Below are 26288 nucleotides of genomic sequence, written 5' to 3'. Positions count from 1 at the left end.
GCGTGGCCGGGTAAGATGGCCGAACAGACGTAACCTGTCTCGGCTCCCGGTCCACGCGCTGTCGGCGGGGTCTGCAGCAGTTGCGGCGGCTTATACTTGCTGTCAACGGAGGCTGCGGACGGATGAACACCTGAGGCATCTGGCGTAGTGTGGCGGTGGGCGCAGATCGCCCCCAGAATCACGGAATCTCTCTTTGCTGCCTAATCGGGTGTAGCCGCGCCGCATTAAAATGGCGGCATGACGTGCGCGGCGGCTCCTGATCACGAGTCGTTGGTGGAGACTCCAGACCGTCCAACGGAATGGCGGCATGTGAGGCAAGTGTTGGACGTCCTGGGGGCAATACTGATGGCTCTTTCCGCTGACTAACTTTGCTGCACCCCGCTGCTCTCCCGAGTGCCTGACTCTAAGATGGCGGCCGCGCTGTAGTTAATGGCGGCTGCTGTTCGCACTCACTGCCTGCTGCCCGGATCTGCCTGCTGGCTTTTGCTACGAGGGCCCCTCTGAACGCTGCAATTAGTGCCTCATTGGTCCTGTGGGTGTGTTCTAACTTTGACCTGGGGGATTGGGGCTTGCTGTAGCCCGCGTTCGACTTCACTGGACTCCTGTCTCTCCCCTGGTCTGTGGGACCATCAGCATTCATTATCAATCGGTCTAGCTGTCACCCTCCTATTTCCACTACGGCGCTGGTCCACGGGAGCTGACCTTGGAGAGTGCGCGGAGGGCCCGGATGCAAGCTTGACCCTCCTGCGTCCACGCCGCGGCGGTGGCACTTCCATGTCCTTGGGGGCTACCTGGCTGACCTACAGAGAGGGTCCTTAGGCTGCATGGCACGAATCAGCGTGACGAGGAGGATGATCCCCTAGACACCATCTGAGGCCATTTCCCAGTCAGAGCCTGGTGCCCTGAGTTCCATTACGCAACAGCAACTTTGAGGGAGGCGCTCTATGCCGCCTAAGAAGCCATCGGCCAAGACTCCCAATAGGGTCTCAGATTTTTTCTCGACCACAGAATCACGATCGACGGTACGGGGAGAAGTAAGCGCTGCCACTATGGCTCTTACAAAAGCAGACCTGGTGTCCATGTTTCAAGACTTCAAATCTGAATTACGCAAGGACATTGGCCAAGACATCAAAGCCTCCATTGATCAACTGCGTTCCGACCTCTCGGACCGTCTGTCTTCCTTGCAGCAGGACGTGGACTCCGTCGGCACTAGGGTTCTTGATCTCGAAGCCCAACATCAGGAGCAAGAACAACTCTCTACCGAACTTCGGGAGGATGTGCGCTCACTTAAGGAACGATTGCTCCAGTCGCAACTAAAGGCGGAGGATCTTAAGAATAGGGCTCGGCGAGAGAATATACGGATCAGAGACCTTGAGGAGGGCGCTGAAGGGTCAGATCTGGAGGCCTTTGTGGTGGGTGTCTTCTCGGAGATTTTGTCTCCGCAGTCTCTCAAAATAAAACTGGACAGAGCCCATCGAGTGGGGTCTCTACAACAGGGAGAGAAGAAACGGCTGTGCGATGTCCTGGCGAAGTTCCAATCTTATAGAGTCAAAGAGGCGGTTCTGCAGGTGGCCAGGACTAAGGAGTCCATCTCATTCCAAGATCACTCTTGCACCATCTACCAGGATGTCGCGCCATTGACTTTAACTCGGAGACAACTGCTCAGACCCATCACCACTAAGCTACGAGATGACCAGATCAAGTAAAGATGGACCTACCCTTTTGGGCTCAGTTTCGAATTCCAGAATAAACGACGCCATATCACTGACCTCCAGGAAGGTTTGGATTTGCTAGGCATTCTCTCTGGAGAGGATGTCACCGCCCACGGCAAAGCTGGAGAATCCACCCGAGGTGAGTCATCATCTTCGGCCTGGTCGCACAGGGGGACACGCTGAATACCTGCTGGAATCTCCGGGGTCTGCACGTCGCGGCCTTTGGCCTTCCCACAGTGAGGGCTGAAGGCCCCAGATGACTCCGCTGATACACTACAGGGGCCGGCTCCTGCCGGGGGAGCAGGGAGGGCCCCCTTCTTGTGCTCCGCCGTGGCCCCTGTTTCTGAGGCTGCTGAGGCGAGCTCCCAGGGAAGAGGGTTCCTGGACGTTATGGACCTTTCAAGTAAGACTGATGTTGTTTCCTTTTGCTTATAGCACAGTGGGCCTATCCGTCAAGGTCTCTTTAGCTCTCGGATACAAGCTGTGATCTGCTATATTGATATTAGTTCTGTTTTACCAATGTGAATGCCTTCTCAATGCGTTCTTCTGGGCTTGGGCTAACATTCGGTCTGGCCTTTCTGTATTTGTTCTTCTCTCAGAGCCGCACATTTACGCTTCTGGTCAAATTTCCCGCCGAGGCGGGCGTGGACGGGGTCCTCAGACCTGTTGTCCCCCATGGTCTCCAGGGGGTCATATCGATCCCATAGAGGGACCTCAAGTCATGTATGCATTGTTTTTTTGTTTGTACATGTTTCTATTTTTCTAGGGGGTTCTGGGGGTGTTGGGGTGGGTAATGGTGTTTTTTTAACAATCTTTCGAGGGGGTCATCGAAATGATGGGACGGCTCAATTGGCGGGTTTTGATCCTACGCTGCTGCAGGGGGGCAGATGTGGTGGGGAGGCGCTAGGGTATCCTCTGGGCTTAGGGAGCGTTGTGGTTTTTTCCATGTGAGGTGATGCTGATTCTTATTGGAACCTGGAATGTTAAGGGTCTCAACTCCCCTCAAAAGCGCCACAAAGTATGGAAATATATTTTGGATCACCACCTTGATATTGTGGCCCTTCAAGAGACGCACTTAGCCAGAGCCGAAGACTCTCATCTCAAACACAAACACTTTCCACTAATTTATAGATCCTCGGCCCACACGAAACACCTGGGGGTGGCTATTATGTTTCGCTCTTCTACACAATTTCAACCTATGGGGGTTCAGAGTGACAAGGATGGGCGCTGGGTCATGATCAAAGGCCGTCTGCGAGGAACAGTTTGCACTTTTGCGGCGATATATTCCCCCAACTCTGGCCAGACGAACTTCCTGCACACATTCTTGGGGAAATTGACAGATTTTGCAGAGATCCCGCTAGTTCTCATGGGCGATTTTAATTTAATATGGCAAAAAGACTCGGACAGTACATCCTTGCAGCGGTCAGACATGGGCTCCTTTTCTGGGGAGACACAACAACGCATACGCGATATGGGCCTCCTAGACGCATGGCGCACTCTGTTCCCGCAAACACGAGACTACACGTTCTACTCACATGTCCATCGTACTTATTCCCAGTTGGACTACATCTTTATCAGTCAGTCTTTGCAGGGTGCATTGCAGGACGCCAAGATCTCCCCCCCCCCCCCCCAAGATCTCCCCCACGCCCCCCCCCCCCCCCCCCCCCCCCCTCCCTCAGTATCCGATCATAGCCTGTTCTCGGTTTGTCTTACCTTGCTAGGGAGCGCCCGACCACTCCCAGGTGTTACTTCCCGCCATCGCTTATACGCAACAAGGAATCCTGCTCCAAGCTAAGAAACGCCATTACTGAATTTTTAAATACTAACAGGCCAGAGGATACCACAGAATTTGTCACTTGGGATACCTTGAAGGCGGTTATTCGAGGGGAGTGTATCGCCCTCAACGTGGCACTAAATAAACAGCGCACTCGCGAGAGGGAGCTCTTGGAGACCGAACTGATGACTCTTGAACGTACCCATTAAACTAATCCCACGCGACAAATGTTACGTATTCTCACGGCCCTCCGAGGTAAACTCAGGGCCATTTATAACAACAGGGCAGAATTTACTCTTCTTAAGCTACGACACTTGTCGTACACCCAGGGCAATAAAATTGGTAAACATCTTGCTCCACAATTGAAAGATAAGCGGGAGAAAGAATACATAGGCGGCATTTTGGGCCCTGCGGGGGAAATGACGCATAGGGATAGAGACAAAGCTGAGATCTTTGGGAATTTTTATGGGAACCTCTATGCTGGGGATTCCTTAGATGCGGACGCCCAACAGGCATACCTCCAGTCATTGCCTCTGCCCCAGGTGTCTGATACGTGGAATGCTCTGCTCACCACTCCTATCACCATAGATGAAGTCACCATGGCCATTACGAACCTGAAACCACACAAAGCGCCAGGGCCGGACGGTTATACGGCTCTTTTTTTATAAAACATTTGCCCCCGATATTTCCCCCTATCTAGTACGTCTCTTTAACAAAATGGCGGAAGACGGTGCAACTTCAGGCTCCATGTCTGAGGCGGTGATTTGAGTGATTCCCAAATCGGGAAAGATCCCCAGCGCTGCGCCTCCTATAGGCCGATCGCCCTATTGAATTTGGATGCTAAACTATTCTTACATTCTTGCCACTCGCCTAAATGATCTCATGCCTATCCTCATTCACCCGGATCAGTCGGGGTTTATCAAAGGCCGTCAAATGCACGATAATACCCGTAGAATCATACGCTTAATAGAAAAGGCCAATAGACGCCAAATCCCTGCGGTCTTAGTGGGCTTGGACGCCGAGAAGGCCTTCGATAGGGTAGATTGGATTTTCCTCTTTCGCACACTTACGGCATTCGGCTTTGCCCCCAAATTTCTCAATATGATAAGAGCTAATTACTGTCTCCCCCGCTCTAGAGTCGTGATTAACGGGATACAATCCTCTCCCTTTCTCCACTCACGAGGCACGCATCAGGGGTGTCCCCTCTCACCTTTACTTTTTGCGCTTAGCATTGAACCCTTGGCACTAGCGATCAGGGTTAACCCTGGCATCCAGGGAATACCATTTACAGGAGAATCCCATAAAATCTCTCTGTTCGCAGACAATGTTCTTTTGTCTTTGTCTGAGCCCGCGTCGTCCCTCTCGTACTTGCAGTCGGAACTCGAATGTTTCGAACTAGTGTCAGGGTTTAAAATTAACCTGGGCAAATCGTACATTCTTAATCTTACTCTATCACCTTCGGAGGTCCTCGGGCTCCAACCTCTCACCCCACTGTCATGGGCTACCTCATCCATACAATATCTGGGGGTTCAGTTGACGCCGAGAATTGAAGCGCTCTATGCTGCCAACTTCCCTCCCGCCCTTACGCGCATCCAAGCGGATTATACAAAATGGAAGCCTCTTTTTCTGTCATGCACGCCGTGAAAATGACCCTCTTGCCCATGCTTCTCTATTTTTTTCAGGCCTTACCCATTGAACTGGAGAAGGATTTCTTTCGGAAAGTGAAGGCCATGATCCTGCGCTTTATATGGCAGGGGGGATGAGCGCGCTTCTCTTACTCTGCTGCGCCGGTCCCGTGCTGATGGGTGAGTAGGCCTCCCAGATGTCCTCTTGTATTACAAAGCGGCGCAGCTGAGGGTTCTGGTTGAATGGTCCCAACGGGAGTCCGAAAAACATTGGTTACACATGGATCGTAGCGTATCGGGGCGGACCATATGGGATTTAGTGTGGCGCTCGCGAAGGGACAGGCCCCAGAACGCATACATTAGCACCCCCACACGCACCACTCTTAGAGTATGGGATTCGATCTCGGGTTACGATAGATGGACCTCATTCCCGTCCCCCTTTACCCCGATTCACTTTAATCCAGAATTCCCTCCGGCCCAGCATGAGGGACCTTTTGATGCTTGGAGAAAAGGAGGCTGCTTAGCTCGAACACATTTGTTCCATGGTTTTGACCCTCTCACTTTCGATGACTGTAAGCGGGACTATGACCTAGAGAACACAAAGTTATCACTATGCGCAATTGATGCATTGGGCCCTTACCCCTCAGATACGAGACGCTGCCACTCGCCCTCTCACTAAATTTGAGGCCTTCCTTACCAAGACTACTAATATGAAAGGGGTGATCTCGTTTATATATAGCTTCCTACTTACAAAGGGCTCTGTCCCCACGCCCTAGGTATATGTCCATGTGGGAAGATCTGCTTCACCGTCCTATTTCCGATGAGGAATGGTCACACCTATGGTCCGACATTGCACGCTTCAATCATTCCACTGACCTCAGGGAAGCACACTTGAAGACCATGATGGATTGGTATCTGCATCCATCCAAGCTTCAGCAGATCTTTCCCACCACTTCGGATAGATGTTACGGATTCCTTGGGGATTTCCAGCACAAATGGTGGGACTGCCCGGTCATCCGCCCCTGGCTCATATAAAAGATATGTTGGGTTATCCCATCCCCACTACCATGGGGGAAGTCCTTTTGGGGCTTCGTGACTCCTCTTTAGAACACCAGACTCGAGCTGATAAAAAGATTCTGTGGCTTTGCATTGGAGCGGCTAAGGTTACTCTGGCAGCTGCTTGGAAGAGGAGGGAGGCCCCAGCTATTTCGCTCTGGCACTGCCGTCTATGGAGATTGCTTAGCTTAGAGCGTATGGCTGACATTTTCAGGGATAACTATAAGAATTTTGAATTTAAATGGGGTCCCCTTGTCTCCTTCCTCTCCAGGGGTCTTCCATCAGCTGTGTGTCCCTCCTCCATAAGAGCCCTCCATCTCTTTCAATGCTGATTAGCATCCCTATGTCGAACACTTTCTTGATTATATAAGTTTCGCCGCCATCACGGGTAGAGTGGGGGGTGGGTTGTGGGTCTTTTGTCTCTTTTTTTTTTCTTTTTTGCTTGTTTTTTACATTATCCCACGTTGGGTTCCGTTTGCACATGTTTTTGGCCATTTACTGTCTAGCACTTCAACTGAGCACCTTGGGGCATTTACCGTCGCAGAAAGAAGTTGAGCTTTCTATAGAACTGCTTGCCTACATTGTACTTCTGCAAAGACCCTTTTAAGCTCCAGGACGTTTAGAGACTGTATCCACCATTCGGCCTACTTAATGGGAAAAGGTGCTGGTTTACTTGATCTTTGCCTCTTGTTTAACTGTTATGGTATTGCTGAGACTTTTGGATCCCCTGCGTGGGAGCATGTGAGGTGCTATTTCAGATTGTAAGATGTAAAATCTTAATAAACTTAACTTTGAAAGGAAGAAAAAAAAAAGATTGGTCTGGCCTAGAAGGTTCCTCATCTTGAACAATAAAAACTACAACCCCACCTTTCACCCTCCATCTACCAAATGGCAGTGCTCAGGGATAACTAAGCAGCAGCTCCTAGCTAAAAAAAAACAAAAAAACTTCATGGAATTTTTAAAGGCAGTTCTATCTCCATAGTCCTCACAATAAATAAATATGATGGAAGGAAAGCTTGAAGTAATATCAGCCACTGGCAATTATTCAGACCCCATACCAATCCATTGTTTGTTAGGCCACCATGCCACTTTGGGTGAGACACAGCCTTATGCAAATCAGCTTTGGTTCTGCTCAAACAGTCCAGCTTGAACTGCCAAAAGTCAGTATACTAGATTCACACGCATTTGGACACATCTGTGTAACATGCACATGATCTTCCTATCCCAACAAAAGTGTTTCAGCTATTTTTGTCTCCGTAAAGAAGTTTTATCTCTTTGATTGCAGACTCTTGAACCGCCCTAGTTAAGAGGCTTAATAACTGACTGCTTTACAAACTAGGGTATCTTTGCTTTACTGTATCCTTGTGAAGACTTGTAAAGGCATAGCAACTCCTTCAATCTTGGAGACTACAGAAAGCGACAATAACATGAGGGCATGGTGCAGTTAAACATGTGAAAAGTGATGGAAGATGGCAGGAAAGAAAAGCTGGGAGCACGGGTGATGGTGAAAGAGGTGGGTTGCCGATGTAGGGAGTGGACAAAGAGGAAAACACAGGAGTTGAGAGCAAAGATAGGACTCTGGAGGGAATTTGGGAATGAACTGAAATGGTGGTTGCCTTGCAGTGCAGACACTTTGCTTCAGGAGACAATACTGAGAGCCATGGTGAGGGGGAAGACAAATAGGCTATGACAGTGAGAGAAATTTTTAGTTATGAAACCAGACTTTGGAAGTACAGCATAATATGTACTACATCCAAACGGAGAGATCTCAAGGAGGAAGTTGCCTGTTCTCCTGCATCACTTCCTGTAGGGTCTGCAGACCCACACTATCTGCTCATTCTCCCTCTAATAAATGCATTTATCTGCAGAGCTTCGAGCACTTGAGTGACTGAGAGGTAGAGCTGGGTCCGCATCCAGGAACACACTTTTATTTTCTGGTAACCAAAACATTGTGGTTTGAGGATGAGCACCTCATTAGGACAGGATCAGACCCGCATGTGTCCAGGATGCCTGGAGTAGGCTTCCAAAACTTCAGGCTTGACCATAAGCAACCATAGATGGATGCTATGATGAAGCCAGAGTGGTTTTGGCCAAAAGTGCAATGTACTTATTATATTCACTGCATGTCCAATATTACACAATGGTAAAGTAGAAATGTGTTTATTAACACCAGTGTTTCTTCAGTAACACAAACTTGTGTCCTGTTAAATCCATGTAGAAATGTACATCAGAAAAGTGCTTGAATATTAGCATGCTTGTATAATCGGAAACACAATGATGTGTACCGTAACACAAATCTATTAAGTAAAATAATTTCTATGTACAGTTTTAAGTGTCTGTAAATTAAAAATAAAAGTGTTTACTATAACTCAGCAGGGCCCAGGATTACAAAGCATGGCTAGTAATATAGCTGTGCTACCAGGGTGTCAAATTAAAAGGTACAGATGTACATACCTCCTGTTTCCGTGAGACAGGAACACGAGAGACACGTGGGTACTCTGCCAGCATATGCCTGGCTCTTCCATTGGGTTCAGAAAGGAGTAGTAATACTTGAGAATGAAAGATGAGAAACACAATTACCAAATCTAGCTCATAACTTTCTCTTTTGTGGAAAAAAAACACCTTTTCGTATCCCACAGATATCTTCATACCGTAGGTTTCAGAAATGGGGTTAATACTTTATATTTTGGGTAGTGGGCAACAATGCCAACTCCATACACCCACTCTTGTTAGGCCAAAACAGAGTTCTAACAGGATCTCTGCTCAACACCTGGTAGCTGTGGCTCAAGCTGCTGGCAATCCCCAGAGAAGTGCATGCTAATTGCAAGCAGTACCAACAGTTTTTTAATGTAAAGCGCACAACACCGTAAAATTCTCAAACCAATTTAGAAAAATGAAAAAACATGTAATGAGCAAAAAGACACGAAAATCATCATACTAGTTTTTGGTTAAAGGGGACCAAAGATAAGAAGTTCTAAGGCAAAAACCCCTTACAAAAAGTCAAGCACCATGGAAAGACACAGTTTGTTGTGGACCGGGAACCAAGGCACCATTTCAAGCAGATTTCAGTGGAGCAGAGGTCTGTTAAACCATGCGGGTTGTCCAGGTCAAAGTTTTACCTTCGGACATAGTTGCCAACGGCTGGGAAACCTTCTAATCAGACAATAGCTCCCCGGGGAACATTTCTGGACCCCAGGTCTCTATCAAACCAGGTCTCCAGCAGGGTCTATTTCTTTTTAGCCAGGTAGGCCCTCTTGGAGTCGGGAGTCCTGCTTTTTGTGCCCTTGAAGCAGGTGAACAAGAGGCCAATCACTTGATCCTTAAAGAGAGGTTTACCGTGTGCCAGCAGGATTCACGTTTTTTTTGCGAGTCTTCTTCCAGCAGGGCTGCCTTCTTCGGATGGAGTTTTCCAAGGTAGAGGAATGTTCTGATGAAGTGGTAGTAGAGGTGCTAATTTTATCCTGTGCACTAGTCGGTGACTGGAGAATTTCAGTTTTCTTGCAGTTTTCCCATCTGTTTTGGCGCGCTTCCTCTTTGCCTTACTGTAAAATTATAAAGGCGGCCCTGTTTCAGCAGAGTGGGACCCACCTCAAACCAGACAGGCTTGTCTTCAGCTTCTTGGCTGTTCGTCCCCCCCTCCCCCCCCTCCCCCCCCCCCCCCCCCCCCCCCCCCCCCCCCATCTGACAGAGTGAAAGCAGTTTTTTCTTACCATGGCTGGAGCCTAATTGTCTAGGAGGTTCTTGGGGATGAAAAGAATAAGCCCTCTTTGGGATCTCAAAGTTAAGAGGTAGCGCTAAAGCTGTCCTTCCATCTCTGGGCATGTGATAGGTGGCAGAACTAGTCCTCACCGCCCCCCTCACCCACTGTGACTGGGGACTGTAAACAAGGGTCCTGGGGATGAATAGGAGAAGCCCACTCTAACATCTCCAAATCAAGAGGCAGTGCTAAAGCTGTCATTTGTTCTTCCACTGTTCCTGTCCACTCCCAGATAGCTAATCCCTGGTAAGTGGTCTGCAGATAACACTCATGTGCCTCTGGACCTAGGAGAGGCCAGTCGTTGTGCTCCGAGTCTGAATTGTGAGCTCTCCAGATAATGTGTGTTCCAGCTCTTACGGTGTGATACGTTGCAGAGCTTGTTTAAAGCCAATTCTGGCTTAAGCAGACTTATTTATTTATTCTGTGTTTTATATAGCACGACCTTGACTTCATAAGGTATCAGAGCGCTTCACAGTAAAGATGTAAATACTCACTTCTATAGTACATTTAGCTGGAAAGCATTTAACACATTATAAACAATTAAAATCTGTACAGTAACTTCACTCCGCAACATAGACATTTGCACAGAATGCAAGTCTAGAGGAACCATATTGCATATTAGTACGTTAGCACTAGGAATGTGAGAACCTATACATAACAGGTAAAATGGGACCTTAGCAAGAGGTGCTCGTGAGTAGTTAAGCAAGAGTTTTTAGGTGAGTCTTACAAGGTTTTCGGTAAAGTTTACGGTAGGAATTTGCTCATTAGAAAGATCTTGGCTTCTTTCGGAGTTTAGTAAAAGTTTGATTTAAGTAAATTTTGAAAAAGTTACTTTTCTGCTTACGTTATCAAAAATCAGACTTAACCATTAAATAAGACGTTAAAAAATAGGCAGGAAATAACTCTGAAGCATTATTCTAGCCCTTTCCTAAGCGAAGATGGGAAATAAAGATTTTAATCCCAGCTAACCCATATATATATATATATATATATTCTGTGAGTTGGCCTACAAGGCATACTTTATGGATGACATAGGAATTGCGGTCTATTCAGAGCACAGTGGTACCCCTGGGCAGAGACATGTTTTGTCATAAATGAGGGTGGTATTAACATACACTACTGCCCACATATGACATTTAACTTCCCGTGCCGTAGGGGCACCTTTTTTCAAGGGACTTCTTTGGTAAGGTAAATAGGCCAAATATGGAGCTTGAATGTACAGCATGTTTTAGAGGGGAAGTACAAGCACTATGCTACTGTTTAGCAGTTGTAATGTGCACTACGTTCTAAAGCCAGCAAATTCAGGCTTCCATAAATTGGGGCAGCATGAGGAAAATGTGGTCATTTCTCACGGTGGGCTCTATTAATGTTTCCCATTGGGTGCTTTACAACCTGCATTGTACACACCTATAAAGGCTTGCAACTTCAATCAAAGAGCAGCAACTCCTATCTCTATATCTGTCATGAAATCTCAGCAGGCCCTGCTCTCACGGAGGCGCACATGGCACCGAAGGCAAAGGGTGGAAGACACTGCTGTCTTGCACTTCCCTTTGGCTTTGAATGTTACCACTGGGGTGTGCAAATCTGCAAACCCACAGTCTGGGCCATTCTGTGTTGATATTGCATCACCTAAATGTAAGGAAGACTGCAGTCCTAGAAGTGTGAACAGAAAGAAAAGGTTGTACTTAAGCAGGTTAAAATAACATTGAGCCAATGGATGGAGGTTGCACTTAGACAAGTTGGAATAACATAGAGGGAAGGCTGCAGTCTATGAAGTGTGAATGGCATGGAGGTAGGAGCGTAGGTGATGTGCCACCATCATTTTATACGGCATAGATTTCAATGCAGTGGAGTATGAAATGTCATGCGTAGAACTAGAATTGAGATCTGTAAAGAAACTCTAGTCCCATGGGTGTAAATAATATGGTGTAGCGGCAGAAGGTGCTCTCTTGGCTGTGATCCGCATTGAAGAAAGGGCGCAGGTTTGTACACCAGCTGTGTGTACAGCACTGATGTAATGGTAAGAGGATGGACTGGAATAGGAGTGGCAAGGTAGCAATTGGGTTGGTTATCTGACCTCTTTACTTCCAAACAAGCCAAATTTAACAAAAGTAAATGTCCCCTCTGTATCAAGTATTCAGACCTTGTGTGCACAATGTTTTTATTTCCATTCAAATGGTTCTGTGTTTTAACTTGTTTATCTTACCCTTTCTTTCTTCCCTTCACAACTTCTGATTGCTGTTTCTCCTTTCTCTGTCTTTCTGTTTTCTTCTTTTTCTTGATTTATATTATTCTCCTTTTCGGTAAATTTTTTCATCTGGATTATTTTTTCCTTCCACCTTTCTTCTCTCTGGCCCTCCTTTCTTTTTTCTTATCTTTTTTACTGTTTCGAATCCTTGTTCCCACATCCCGTGTTTGCTACAATATTCTTTTCTTCCCTTCCTCTTTTTCTACCTTTCTTTAACTTTCTCCTATCCTTCCTCACTCGTTCTCATGCTTTGCTTCACTCATTGTATTTTCTTCCTTCCATTCTTTATCATCCTCTTATTTATTTTTTTGTGCTGTCCTCCTCCTCTCCCCCTTTCTATATTCTCCTTTCCTTTCTGCGTACTTCGTTTCCTTCCCACTGAATAATTCATCCCTACCTCTTTCCTTTAACCTTCTTTCCTCCTATTCTCGACTATCTTTACCCACTTCTGGGATTAAAATATTTATTTTTCCACCTTATCCGTTCTCCCTTTCTGACTCCCATGCTGCCTTTTCATCTAATGTCTTCTTTCCATGGTCTTCCTTCCTCTCCATTTTCTGCTTTGTCCTTCACCTCACATTCTTCCATCCTTCTCTATTTTTCCTCCCTCACTCCCCCTTCCCCCGCAATCCTCTACTGTATGTATCACACATATCCTACCATCGGTCTTCCTTCTCCGTGCTGCTCTCTCTCCTTGTCTCTGCATTCCCACTCCTCTCTTACCTTTTTCTCTCCCCAGTTTTTGGTTATCGTCTGCGGGAAAGAGAGACCGGAACCAGGTAAGCTTTCATTCTCCTCGTGTTTTTACCGTCTCATGTGGTTTCCTTCTCTTTAGAATGAAATGGACGGCTTGTGATTTTCCACATATACCCAGCTCAGTGCACGAGGTAAGGGTTCACTGTCCTTCCTCTTTCCATTGCTGATCGTAGATAAAAAATAAAAAAAATACCTGTTATTGGGAGAAACTACAATAATATTTCTTTTCTCAGACAGTGAAATCCTTGCTCCAAGGCCTTATTTGAGTTGTAATACCTGCAGTGGGTTTCCTGAATAACCTGTGCCCAATTAATAATTTATACACACTGCTAGGTGTGACCTCCAAGAGCAGTCAGTCACAAACTTTTAAGACTCCTGGGAGTTATTGTAACCTTTGAAAAATCTTCCCAGTCCAGTTCCGTTCAACAATCCAAAAACTGATTAGTCCTTGCTGCTCAAATTTAAAAAAAAAAACAAAAAAAGAGATTTGTCAATAACCACATCAAATACACATACCACCTTGGTTTAAAACCTTCACATCAATGTGTATGCCAAACTCAAAATATAAGCAAATGAAAAAGAAAATGAAAGAAATGTGAGAAAGGCTCGAAAGCACCTCACGTACGCAAACCCACAGAGCTGCTGGATGGTACTCGCCAGTATGCCCATGTTATAATCATCAGTTGCTTTCGTAGCCTCAACAAAGAATAAAGAAAAGAAGGTGTGTATTAGAATTCCACAGAGGTGGAAAGTCAAACAACATAAAAAAAGTGTGTGACCGACAGCACTGAAACTCTGTGGCTCACTCAGTGTTCGTCCCCAACCGTGAAAAGAGAACCAAGTTCTCGCAAATTAAAAATGAGGTATCACTCACATACAGCACATCCTTTATTCAATGTTGTGAGCGTCCTCCCATTTAAAAACCAAGCATGTGTCTGGCCACTTTCACTTGCAAAAGGCCAACATGTTTTGTTGCCAAACACTCTAGGCAACTTCGTCAGGGCTGTTGGGGAACAAATCTTCACCTTAGTCCTTTTTCACACCAAATCGAGTGGCTGCTTGTGTCCAGCGTACCTGCAACCACCTTCAGTAAAGGAACCTGCGCCAATGGCCGAGTTCCACCTCAAAGACTGCAATTGTCAGTCTCCACCGCACTCGTGAGTTTACTTCACTTTCACCTGTCCGCATTCCACCTCAAAGACTGCAATTGTCAAGTCTCCATCGCACTTGTGATTTTACTTCACATTCACTCATCCAAGTGAATGTGAAGTAAACTCACAAGTGCGATGGAGACTGACAATTGCAGTCTTTGAGGTGGAACGCGACCATTGGTGCAGGTTTCTTTACCGAAGGTGGTTGCAGGTATGCTGGACACAAGCAGCCACTTGATTAGGTGTGAAAACGGACTGAGGTGAAGATTGGTTCCCCAACAGCCCTGACGAAATTGCCTAAAGTGTTTGGCAACTAAACATGTTGGCCTTTTGCAAGTGAAAGTGGCCAGACACATGCTTGCTTTTTAAATGGAGGACGCTGACAACATTGAATAAAGGATGTGCTGTATGTGAGTGATACCTCATTTTTAATTCGTGAGAACTTGGTTCTCTTTGCACGGTTGAGGATGAACACTGAGTGAGCCACAGAGTCTCAGTGCTGTATGTCACACACTTTTTTATGTTGTTTGACTTATCACCTCTGTGGAATTCTAATACACACCTTCTTTTCTTTATTCTTTGAGGCTACGAAAGCAACTGATGGTGATAACTGGGCATACTGGCGAGTACCATCCAGCAGCTCTGTGGGTTTGCGTACATGAGGTGCTTTCGAGCCTTTCTCACATTTTTTCCAATTTATTTTCATTTGCTTATATTTTGAGTTTGGCATACACATTGATGTGAAGGTTTTAAACCACGGTGGTATGTGTATTTGATGTGGTTATTGACAAATCTTTTTTTTAATTTGAGCAGCAAGGACTAATCATTTTTCGGATTGTTGAACGGAACTGGACTGGGAAGGTTTTTCAAAGGTTATAATAACTTCAGGAGTCTTAAAAGTTTGTGACTGACTGCTCTTGGAGGTCAGACCTAGCAGTATTTATAATTGGTGGAGTGGGGGGCGGTCTGACTTCTTGATCCCCCTTTTGCTCCCATTGTGGACCCAATTAAACATTAAAAAGTGTATCTATTGTGTAATTTCAGAATACAAAGCTGATCACCTACCTAGTTGTTCAACTCCATATTGAACCGACTCTGTGCAGCTTTCTTCTGTATTACAGTTTCTACCATGAAAATGTGTTTCTTACAATATCGGAAGTATAATTTAGCATTCTACAGTGTCTTTAATGTTCTTCTGTACTGCAGTGTCTACAGAGTAGTTCATCACTGCACAAGGTGTAATTTGTCCTTGCATCCACTACCTGTTATGTAGTTAGTTATAGGTTATCTGCTGTATAGTACACTGTCGCAAAGTGTGTGCAGCATAGTTGAGCACCTTGTACCCATTATATGTAGTATAATGTAGCTTTTCCACAGCCTGCTTAAAAGAAAATCTGGATTTTATTAAGGGCACAGAGGCTAAGATTATGCAATCTCCTGTTATTGCCAGCTCACACAGCATCAACAATTAGTAAGAATTTAGAACTTTCAAAACATTCTGAACATCTATAAAGTCTAGCAACAGGCCGCCATCTTCCTTCTTTTATTCTGCGCTGCGAATGGTATAAACTTTAATCCAGACAAATTCCTGATGAATAACTCCAGGAGAAGAACGGTTGCATGACCAAATTTAGTCACTCTGAAAGAAAGAAAATAATACGTTAATCTACCCGGGCGGGTATTAGTGGTGGGATAATCTTAGCCTCTGTGTCCTTAATAAAATCCAGATTTTCTTTTCAGCAGGCTGTGGAAAATCTACATTTTATGGCATGACACGGAGGCCAATATTATGCAAGTTCAAAGTGCCTTCAATACATTATCAATTACATTAGACATTGGTTTAAAGTAGCATCTTTTAAACATGTTTTCGTTAGACCAGTCGGCTGCTCTTAAAATGTCCTGTAAACTCCCTCCCAAGGTGAAGGTTGTGGAGGCTGAGGCACCTCTAAGTGAATGAGCTCCAAAAACAGATATGTCCACACCCCCTTCAGTCATGACCTCTTTCACCCATCTAGCTAAGGTAGGGGGGGAAACGGCTTTGTGAGGTCTTTTGTGAGATATAAGAAGTTGTGTGATATCGTTTCTCAAGTTAAGGGTTCTCCTTTCATATTCTTTCAAACATTGCACCACACACAGTCTAATAAGGGTAGAAAATGGTTGAGGAAAGAGTCTTAGTTCTTCTTTTAATATAGAAGCAAACTCCTTCAGGTTGATAAGTTTTACTGGTGACATCTAAAGCGCTAACATCAGATGTACGTCTAAATGAAATGAGACAAAGGAGGTTTGCGAGTTTATTAGAGTTTTTTTAAGTGACAAAAAGTGATTATCACCCCAGTTGTCTAAAACTTGAAGGATCAGTTTAGCATCCCAAAGCGAGGTGTACTTGGGTATCGGTGGTTTAAGGACCCTAATGCTTCTCATAATCCTCCTTGTCAAAGTATTCTGACCGACAGGTAGTCCGTCTATCAAGGAATGACCAGCAGAGATGGCTGATCTATAGATGTTTACTGTCCAATAGGATAAACCAGATTCAAATAATTCTGTTAGGTAATTTATTACATAGACTACATCAGTTGAAATGGGATTGATATCCCATTGAATACACCAGCAAATCCATTTATTCCATGCCAGTCTATTTGCCTTTCTCGTGCCGGAAGCCCATTACTCAGATATGAGTCTGAAAGCATCTGGCGAAAGGCCAGGGATTTCCCACTGTCTCCGGAAATCTTCCATGCCATCAGTGTGAGGGAGCCTTCTTCTATCAGAGGATGTATTTCCCCTTGAGGGCCCAGAACTAGGGTCTGGTAGTGGGGAATTAGTAAAGGGAAGTCTATTGAGATTTCTAGATTTACAGGGAACTATGCTTGAGATCTCCTAAGAGGAGTTACCACTACTACTGTTTCCCTGAGTCTGCGTGTATGTAAGAGGAACCTGGGTATCATGACAAATGGCGGGAAGGCATATGGCCTTGGACCTTTCCAGTCTTGTAGGAAAGCGTCCACCCCAGCTGCTTGAGGGTCTGGTTTCCAGCTGAAAAACTGTCAGTTGAGTATTCAGCCTGTCCGCAAAGAGATCCATGTTGAGAGGGCCCCATATGTGATGGATGTGTAGGAATATCTCCCTGTTCAATCTCCAATTGCTGGGGTCTTTGAAGTTTCTGGAGAACCAGTCGGCTACTCCATTGCGCAGTCCAGGAATGTGTTGTGCTACAACTGAAATTCCTTTGCTTAAACAGTAACCCCAAAAGTCCTTCGCTAGTTCCGCTAAGTCTTTGGAGTGTGGACCTTCCATCTTGCTCACATATTGGACTGCTGAAATGTTCTCCATGCGAAGCATTACACAACATTTAATCTTTTCTTGAGTGAAACTCCGGACTGCGAAGGAGCCCGCTAGGAGTTCCAAGCAGTTGTTGTGCATGTTCCTCTCTTGGTCTGACCAACGTCCCCCTGCTGAAGAGTTTCCGCATCTCGCTCCCCAACCCTCTAGGCTTGCATCTGAATCTATCACCAATTCGGGTTCCTCCCCGAAGATTGCTGTCCCGTTCCAAGCTTGTGCGTTCTTGAGCCACCATTCCAATTCCTCCCTCGTGTCCTGATCTAAGGACAAGATTTGAGAGTATGATTGATTTGTGCGAAGGCATCTCTTTTTTAGTCTTTGTAGGGCTCGATAATAGAGTGGTCCGGGGAATATGGCTTGGATGGTAGAGGATAGGAGACCCAGGATTTTCGCTTAGTCTTTCAGTGTAATAGTCTTTGCTAATAAGACTTTCTTTATTTCCTTTCGTAACTTTTTTTAGTTTGTCTCTGGGTAGGCAAAGCTCTGTGCAGAGGGTGTCTACAATGAATCCCAGGTATTGAGTGTCTTGTGCTGGGGTCAGGCACGATTTTTTTAGGTTTATCACAAATCCTAACTTTTCTAATATCTCTATCGCCCACTGAGTATGCAGGGATACAATGTCTTTGGACTGATCTATTAGATAGATATATAATTAGGTCTAGGTATATAATTAACCTTACGCCCTTCGCCCTGAGCCATGCTACTACCGGTCTGAGTACCTTTGTGAAGCACCAGGGTGCTAAAGATAGATCGAACGGGAGACTGGAGAATTCCCACAGTCTGTTTTGCCATGTAAAACGGAGGTATTTTTGGTGAGGAGGCCAGATGGGGATAGTAAGGTAGGCGTCTTTGAGATCTAGTCTTGTTAACCAATCCCCTTTTCTTAGGATGTCCCTTAAGAGATATATGCCCTCCATTTTGAAGTGGCGGTAAACCACCCATTTGTTCAAATCTTTTAGGTTTATTACAGGCCTCATCTCTTTGTTCTTTTTCTCCACCAAAAATATGTTGCTGACAAAGCCAACCTTCGGATGAGTTGCCTCCCTGATGGCACCTTTGGCCAGTAGGTCTTGTACCTCCTTTGTTACCAGTTTCGAATGTTCCTGAGAGAAGAAGATTTCCCTTGTGGTTTTGTCCTGGAAGGGAGTGTCTGTGAACTCTATTCGGTATCCCTTGACCGTTTGTAGTACCCAAGGGTCTTGTGTCACTAGGTTCCAGTTTCCAGAGAACTGGGCTAGTCTCTCTCCCACCTTTATAGGGGAAAGTAAAGGGTCTTTGAAATGAGGTACCTCATGAGCATCCTCTCTGTCTTCTATTGCCTCTGTTTTTCCGAAAGCGACCTCCTCTTTGTCTTTGGGGATAGAAGTTGGAATAGCCATAGGTTTGGAAGGACCTATTGCCTCGTGCCATGTAGGGTCTGGAGGTAGGTGTACCGCGGCCGGGGAACCGACCCCTTGTTCGCCTGGCCCTTCCAAAAACTCTATTGTGGAAATCTTTCCTTATTTCTTTTTGTGACTTCTGTATGGAATTGAAAATTCCACCATACTTTGCCATCTCCTTAATGAAATCATCACCAAAAAGTTGGCCTTGAGAAGAAGCTCCCCCTTGTTTATTTGCGAGCTCTGTGAGCTTGTGATCCAGTTTTAAAAGGATGCTTTTTCTTCTTTCATTTGATAGGGCTGTGTTTGCGTTCCCAAGAAGGCAAACCGCTCTCTGTGTCCATTCTCGCAGTTCTTTGGGGTCGACTTTATTATTGCTTAGGTAGGCTGACTCAGCCATCTCAAAGATCTTAGTAAGTGGGCCAAAAATGTCGAGGAGTCTGTCCTGGCAGGAGTTTAGGCCACTCTTGTTAATGAAAGACACCACCTTTGGGTCGAGTTCGGGAGGCTTACTTATCATATCTAGGAGGGATGGGCGAGGGCATTCGGACCGTAGACAAGATCTAACCTCTTTAGGTATCTCTCTCCTCAGCCAGAAGGTAATGTATTTAGCCACATGTTGCGAGGGGGTCCATTCGGGTGAGAGGGGATGTTTTATCATCAGGGGGTCAAACATATTATCCCCAAATGGGTCAATAATCTTAGACCCAGAGGCTGAAGATGCCTCATCAGATGTCCCTTTTTTGGTAGTGGGTATATCATCGTAATCCGAGTTGAACTCTGAAGAGCAGGACAGATCAAGCTCTGGCTCATAAGTTTGGTCCTCATCAGATTCACTGTCTATAGGGACAACCGGGCCGTCATGCCCATCCGCAGTGTCGAACACACTGAGTCGATCACCGGCGTCATCCGGTACACCCTCAATGACCCCTTTTGAGTTCTTTTTTTTTTAATGAGGGTGGTCACCCGATGGCTTTTTCTTCTGAGACTTATCTTGCCAAGTAGAGCAACCAGGTTCGTTATTAAGTTGATTAGAGAGGCTTTCTATGTTTTTATTGGTGTAATCCAGCGACCCCATCAGTTTACCTAAAGCCCTATTTACAAGATCTTCTAATCTATTTTCAACTAATGAGTCTAGGTCCTGTTCATTTCCCCCCCCCCCCCTTTTTTTTTTAATAATAATTAATTAAAGGACTAAAAGAGGTTAGCTATATGAAGAAGGGTACAAGGGGTTAAAAGATTGGTAGTAAGCTATTAGATAAAATACAGGCCAGGAGGGGGCAGTCGCGTAAAAGAAATCCTTTCCTCGGTGCTTCAACTGTCATTTAAGGTTGAAGTCAGGATGAGTGTAGGATGTGGAAGGTCCTTCCCTCTAATATTGAAAAAGAGGCTTGGTTTCTGGTGTAGGGAGGTGGGCATATCGAGTTAAGTGCGATCGCACCGGGAGAGAGGAGTGAATTTCACCGGTAAGCGCTATTAAAATAGATAACGGGCCCAGATTATCGTGCCGGTAATTTTAGATCCGGTCACGTGAGAGGTGTGAAAAAGGGGGATAGCGCGCACCTGAGCCAGTGCGTCCTTCAAAGAAGCTGTGTGTACTCGCAAAAGGGGAGATAGCTTGCGGCTCCTTCTGGCGCGCCTTTCAAGTGGGAGTGTATACGTGTGCGGGCCGCGCTGGTGAGAGCGAGGCCCCGGCGCGTCCTTCAAACTCGGGCTGTTTAGCGGTGAATAAGCGGGATGACAAAATTAGAGGGGTGGGAAGTGTATATGCGCGATAATCGCAAGACGCTGTAAGCAGTAATAAGAAGGGCATAAATAGGTGAAAATGAACAAGCCAAGATCGAAGGGCATAAATAGCTCAAAATGAGCAAGTCAACATCTCACAATGCTATTACAGTGTAAATAGTTCAATCAAAGTTCAAATAGACGTATAGAAAAAGGTATTAAAGGCAGTCATAAGATAGATAAGGAGAGAGTAAAGATTTCTTATCTTGTGAGCAGCAGCAATAAAAGAAGGAAGATGGCTGCCTGTTGCTAGACTATATAGATGTTCAGAATGTTTTGGAAGTTCTAAATTCTTACTAATTGTTGCTGCTGTGTGAGCTGGCAATAAAAGGAGATTGCATAGTCTTGGCCTCCGTGTCATGCCATAACATTCAACATTACACAAAATATCTTACTTGTTCCTAGTATTGCATTGTGTCTGATGCATAGTTCAGTATGGCAGGATATTTGTATTCTTAAAAAAGAAAAGCAGTGACAGACTATACAAGCTGCACCTCAATCAGTCACAATTGGTTGAGTGTCCCATGCACAATTCTTTCGGCACCTGCCGCTGTTTTGTGCCACTGTTCGACAGATCAAAGGCTTTATGAAATATAGGCAGGTGCACCAGGAAAGAGTCCAATTCCAGTATGGATTTTGACATAGCTCCTTTATTATTACTCTTCAGTATAAATATTACTTAAAATCCAGCCAACGCGCTTCATTCCGTACATTTCCGGAACTTCATCAGGGCTCCAAACTGTGTATAGCGATGTGGATTTCGGATTAAATCACTTGATATTGCATCCATAAACATGCACAGTCCTCCACATTAGATTATCCAAAGGTTTATGTGGGCTACAACCAATTCCAAAGATTTTTGTGGGCTACACATGGGTTAAGTCCTGGAATCCTCTATTACATTTTTCACAATCCTGTCCTTTCACCTGTGTCACTCCAGCTCTTTGTATAGGCATTTAAGGGTAATATCCCCAGGCGATGCATAATAATGCATCGCCAGATACTATGTTCTAGAGTGTATCTCACGTCATTTTTATGAGTCTTAAACTCAATAGTAGATACAAAAGACTTGTAGTGAGATAGTTGGGGACAGTGTCCCCTATCAAGATCGAAGGCTAATTTAGGAGTAATCTTTTTTCCCAAATAGCTTCAAGTGTGCTGGAGACCAGGATTGTAAGATAGTTTTAGTACATTGGAGGTATTCAAGGGCTATCTTAAAGTTTTTGTTCCAGCCTTAAGTTTCATGTTTTAATATGGCCCTTAAAGAGCCACCTTCGCATATAAAAGCTTAAATGCCCATCTGATTATATTGGCCACAGCTTTTGAAAAGGCACTAACAAAAGAGAGCTGTAAACGAAGTGTTTGAACCGGTGTAGCTTGGCTCAGTAGTGTTATTTTGCGTAGTAATTTACCTTCGGATGTATTCAGACTGTGCCATCTGTTAGTAGGAATATATTCTGTTTAAGTTAAGGTAGGGGGAATTTTTGCCTGATAAATTTCAAGAAGAGAGTGTAAGTGTCTTTTACCAGAAGAGGAATAAAATCTCTTAAGGGCATTTATATGAACTACTGCTTTTAGATCCATGTGCTGGAAATGGAAAGAGGTTTTGAGGGATTGTGTAAATACTCGCCCGAATAGGTGTATCCTTTTGCCGCCTCAACTGGTATCCCATCTAAACTCCAATTGAAGGGGATATAATGTTTCCTTCCCTAAATGGGACAACTTTTGTTTTGTAAATGTTTACTTTTAGTAAAATATTTGCTTCTGAATACCTACTTATGGTATCTGTGCTGAGCGGTAAACTGATCGGAGTGAGTTCAAAGAGTACCACATCATCGGCATACATTAGCACATGTATGTTTATTGAAGCTATTTTGGGAGGGGAAGTCTTTATTTTTATAAAACTCTCTGGTAAGTTGCTTAGGAAGATTGAAAACAAGAGGGGGGCTAATAGGCAACCCTGCTTTAGACCATACGAAGTGGGTATCCTAGTGGTCAATCCCACCGCCACCCCCATCTGAACTTTACACCATGTGGACAAATGGAGGGTGACAGTCCACTTCGAAGGAGCATCAGGTATCCCCCTTTTCATTAATTTCCTCCACAGGGTCGATCTATCGACCCTGTCTAATGCTGTAGAGAAATCGACAAATAGACTATAAACCACCTGTGATTTACTTATTAAAATGCTTGTCCATAATGGTCTGTAAGATACCAATGTTGTCGGTCACAGAGTGGTTTGACCGAAATCCAGCTTGCACCTTTTGAATTGCCTCCCTGGAGAAAGCCCATTTTCTTGGAGGGTCGAGCATACTTACTGCAAAGATTTTCCTAGTGGCATCCGAGAGTGCAATTTGACAATAGTTCCCGGGATTAAGACGAGAACCTTTTTTTAAGTGAGCGATGATGATGATACTTCCTGACTATGAATTTGAAGTTTGGCTGGAGTCATAACAATAAGAAAATAAAGGTGCTAAAAACTTGCTCCATCTTACCGGATTGCTTTGGGGCACTTTTACTGGGATCATGTCTGGACACATGGCTGTTAAGATCCTAGCCTTCTTGATGTAAGATTCAATTTGTTCTTCTTACTCATGGATGAGGAGTTCTAGGAAAAAGCCTTCTTTTGTAGATCATAAGTTATGGATGAGAGAGTTTGCTCAAAATGTAAACTTGGGCTGATGTTGTTATTTGATGAACTCGGCTGTCGAGAAATTATTGCTTCATTCATTTTATTGATAGACTGTGTTCCAAATTATTCTGCCCTGTTTTTGGTCTACAAGAGTGTCACCATTCATGTGTTCAATGAGAGATAGACTGAAGATTTAAATCAAGATTCAGATGGATTACTGCATGGTCACTCATTTGTAAACAGAGTATTGAGATAGTTACATATACTTCTGGAAAAGATTAAGACTACAGATTATGTAGTCTAATATGGAACAGGCATAGACTTCCTATCTTGTAAAACTTGCCGGTACATCGCCTTCCAGTCTGCAGTTCAAGATCATGCCATTGATTCCGTTAGTTAACTCAAGTAAAGTTTTCCCATGTATATCTGCTTTTATAAAACCGGGGAAAGCAGGAGTTGGTATTGACCAAGCTTCTTCTGCGTCTTTATTCTTGCAAGTTTTTATTGAGAGATTTGAAATTTTCACATTAAAACCTCTATTAGGATGACTTGGGAATTTTCACTTGCTTCAAGAGTTGATTTAATCTATTAAAATATTTTTATAAGCCTGGGGTTAAAATCAAGACTGGGTGGAAGGTAGATATTAAAAAGAAAATCAGATTCGGCCGCATGAGGACTCTCTCTTGGATTATTTATCTTGATGCATTGAACATTATTGCAGCCAAGGCGAATTACTTAGAAATTCCACGTCATATATTCTGTTTGTAGGATCAGAAGACCCCCCTTTGCGTGACCTCTACTTATCCTCGTTGCGGGGGTTTTGAACACAAAATCGTCTTTTTGGTCAAGATTTTCAAGAGACCAAGTTTCCTGGAGGGAAACAATTGCAGGAAAGTTTTAAAAATAATTATAGAGTTTTTGTGGTTCTAGACCTGCTATGTTCCATGAAAGAATATCAGCGTTTTTACTGGAGAAGTTATCGCTAAAAAGGAAGTTTTTTGTTCCTTTTTCTTGCCAATTTCCATTTAATTTGCCACAACTTAGAATTGTCCTTGTTAGATATTATAGGTTCGAGAAGGATGTGTTTCCAGATCGGTTTATCACCTTCTGTAATGCAAATTGTTAGTTTATCGACTTGGGGCTGTAGAGTGCCTTCTAAGGACTGATTTTGAATGGAAGTTAAAAGGTGTTGCTGAATCTCCGTTTTTAGGACTGATGTTGCCGTATGTAGGACAGACAGGGTTTTAGGTTTAACTCCAGCAACGTCGAATTCAAACTTGTGCAGAGTTTCGCTTTCATTGAGGATAATTGATGGATTCACACTAGTCTAAAATTCAACTATTGCTGTAGAAACATCAGACTTGTCTGGATAAGATACTAATTTTAATTCTGTGTGTTTTAAGATTGGAGAGAAGGGAGTATATGTAAAAGATTAAGTACCTTTTTTCGATTCCGAGGATCAATTCCTATGTAGAAAAGATCTGATATCTCTAAAGTTAGGTATGTACTCTGTATATGCCAAGAGCGAGTACAGACTGAGTGAGTGTGCTTTAATTTTGAGCACAGTTTTTAATTGTAAAATTGAGAGCTCAAGGATTCAGTTGTATTGAGGGTTCCTCTGGGGGAAATAGAGGAAATATTCCATTCTCGATATTGCACTTGGAATTGGACGATATTTCTTCAATTGGCTTGTTTTCTTCTTGAACAACAGGAAACAACTGGGCGCTTTGTGAGAACTTTATCTTGTGTGTTTTTTGTTTTTAATTCTGTAATGACCCCTTTTCCTTCTCTTTTTTGGTCTTTTCATTTGTGATCTTGTAATTGTGTTGAGGAGAATTTAAGGATTTGTTTTTTTGGGTGATTTCTCCCTTCTATTTTGTAGTTCTGAAATAGGTAACGAAGGTTGTTGTGAAGGCACTAATGCTTCTCTTTGAGTAACAATTGGATGATACTTAGTTACATTTGTCTCACTGTTCTCCTTGGGGGTCCCAGAACAACTTTCTAAGTGAACAAATTGTATCAGTTTGATCTCTTTTTTTGTTTTTGAATTTGTTACTTATGCTTGTAGCTTGAGTTGCTCTAGTCATTTTATGGTTCAGGGTATGCAGATTCTCCTCGGGATGAGGTGTGTCATAGCCGTGATGATACACTTTACTGTTTTGTGATTCTTTTCTGTAGGGGAACCTTAAGGCAGTTTGAATGTTTTTCTGGTCCACCAAGAATTGTAGTACAACAGATTTTATTTCCCAAATGTGATCGGAAATTGCTATGGATTTTTCTGGGAGTGCCAGTATAGATTCTAAAACTCTTTGTAAGGAGCTGAGGGATTCAGAAATAATTTCTTGCTTATTTGGAAATTCCGGAGATGATGATGATGATGAAAAATCGGGAGAGTGAGAAGTTTTCTTCTACACTAGATGGATTGCTTAGCATGCTATTACATAATTGGAGAGTCTCCATTGGCAATTTTGGCTCTGGCAAAAAGATGACCTGGCGAGTGAAGTCCGTCGCGGTAATGTGTGTTGATACATTGGAAGTGAAGTTTGTTGCTGATGAGGCAATATTGCTGAGCTGGATGTATTTTGTTCTTTAATATCTTCAATCATGTGTTCTGTGGTTGAGACTGGCGTTTTCGCCATTTTTTCTATAATTTTCCTTTGTGTAATTCTGATTTTGAAGTTTCTTGTTCTTTTTTTGCAAGAGGGAAAAAACTCTGGTATTGTGAGTAACCCTGGAAGTGCCCTATTATGTGCTGACCGTGATTTGCTCTTTCTCTGTGATTGTGCTGTTCCCAGTCTTTTCGTGAATATTGTCAGGTTCCTTACGTTTTTTAAAGGCCATTACGTTCACCTTAGACTTGTAGGGATTTCCTGGGGATTGAAGTCCAGTGGAGGCAATAGTAATGCTTGTTTTGATTTTTCTCCTAAGAAAGTAGGCTTTATAAGATGGCCTAAAGGGGGGGGCAATCTGTATGAGCGCCTTATGTCTACCGGACCTCTCTACAACAAGCTGTCCCTCTACTTAGGATTAGTGCGGGGGGGGGGTATTGGACACCCCAATGCTCTTTGATCTATCGG

At 44.2% G+C, this 26288-nt stretch overlaps 1 protein-coding gene across 3 annotated transcripts in view; it reads left to right on the top strand.

The window, feature by feature from the left end:
* The window catches only part of GPATCH2L (G-patch domain containing 2 like), a 376403-nt gene that overhangs the window by 219091 nt on the left and 131024 nt on the right, over window positions 1-26288 (top strand). For 2 of the 3 annotated variants that reach the window (XR_014968871.1, XM_085626692.1), the window contains exon 7: window positions 13008-13059. Coding sequence is in view for 2 of the 3 variants with exons in the window: in XM_085626692.1 (XP_085482818.1) it covers window positions 13008-13059 (52 nt within the window). In the remaining variant the exon portion in view is untranslated. Of the gene's footprint in view, window positions 1-12911; window positions 12952-13007; window positions 13060-26288 lie in introns of all 3 variants that reach the window. The other variant, XM_085626693.1, reaches the window with a different exon arrangement.

This window comes from Triturus cristatus, chromosome 9 (genome assembly GCF_964204655.1).
Source record: "Triturus cristatus chromosome 9, aTriCri1.1, whole genome shotgun sequence".
Classification (NCBI taxonomy): Eukaryota; Metazoa; Chordata; class Amphibia; order Caudata; family Salamandridae; genus Triturus; species Triturus cristatus.
Note: the sequence above shows the minus strand (reverse complement) of the source record. Positions and strands in the feature narration are given on the sequence as shown.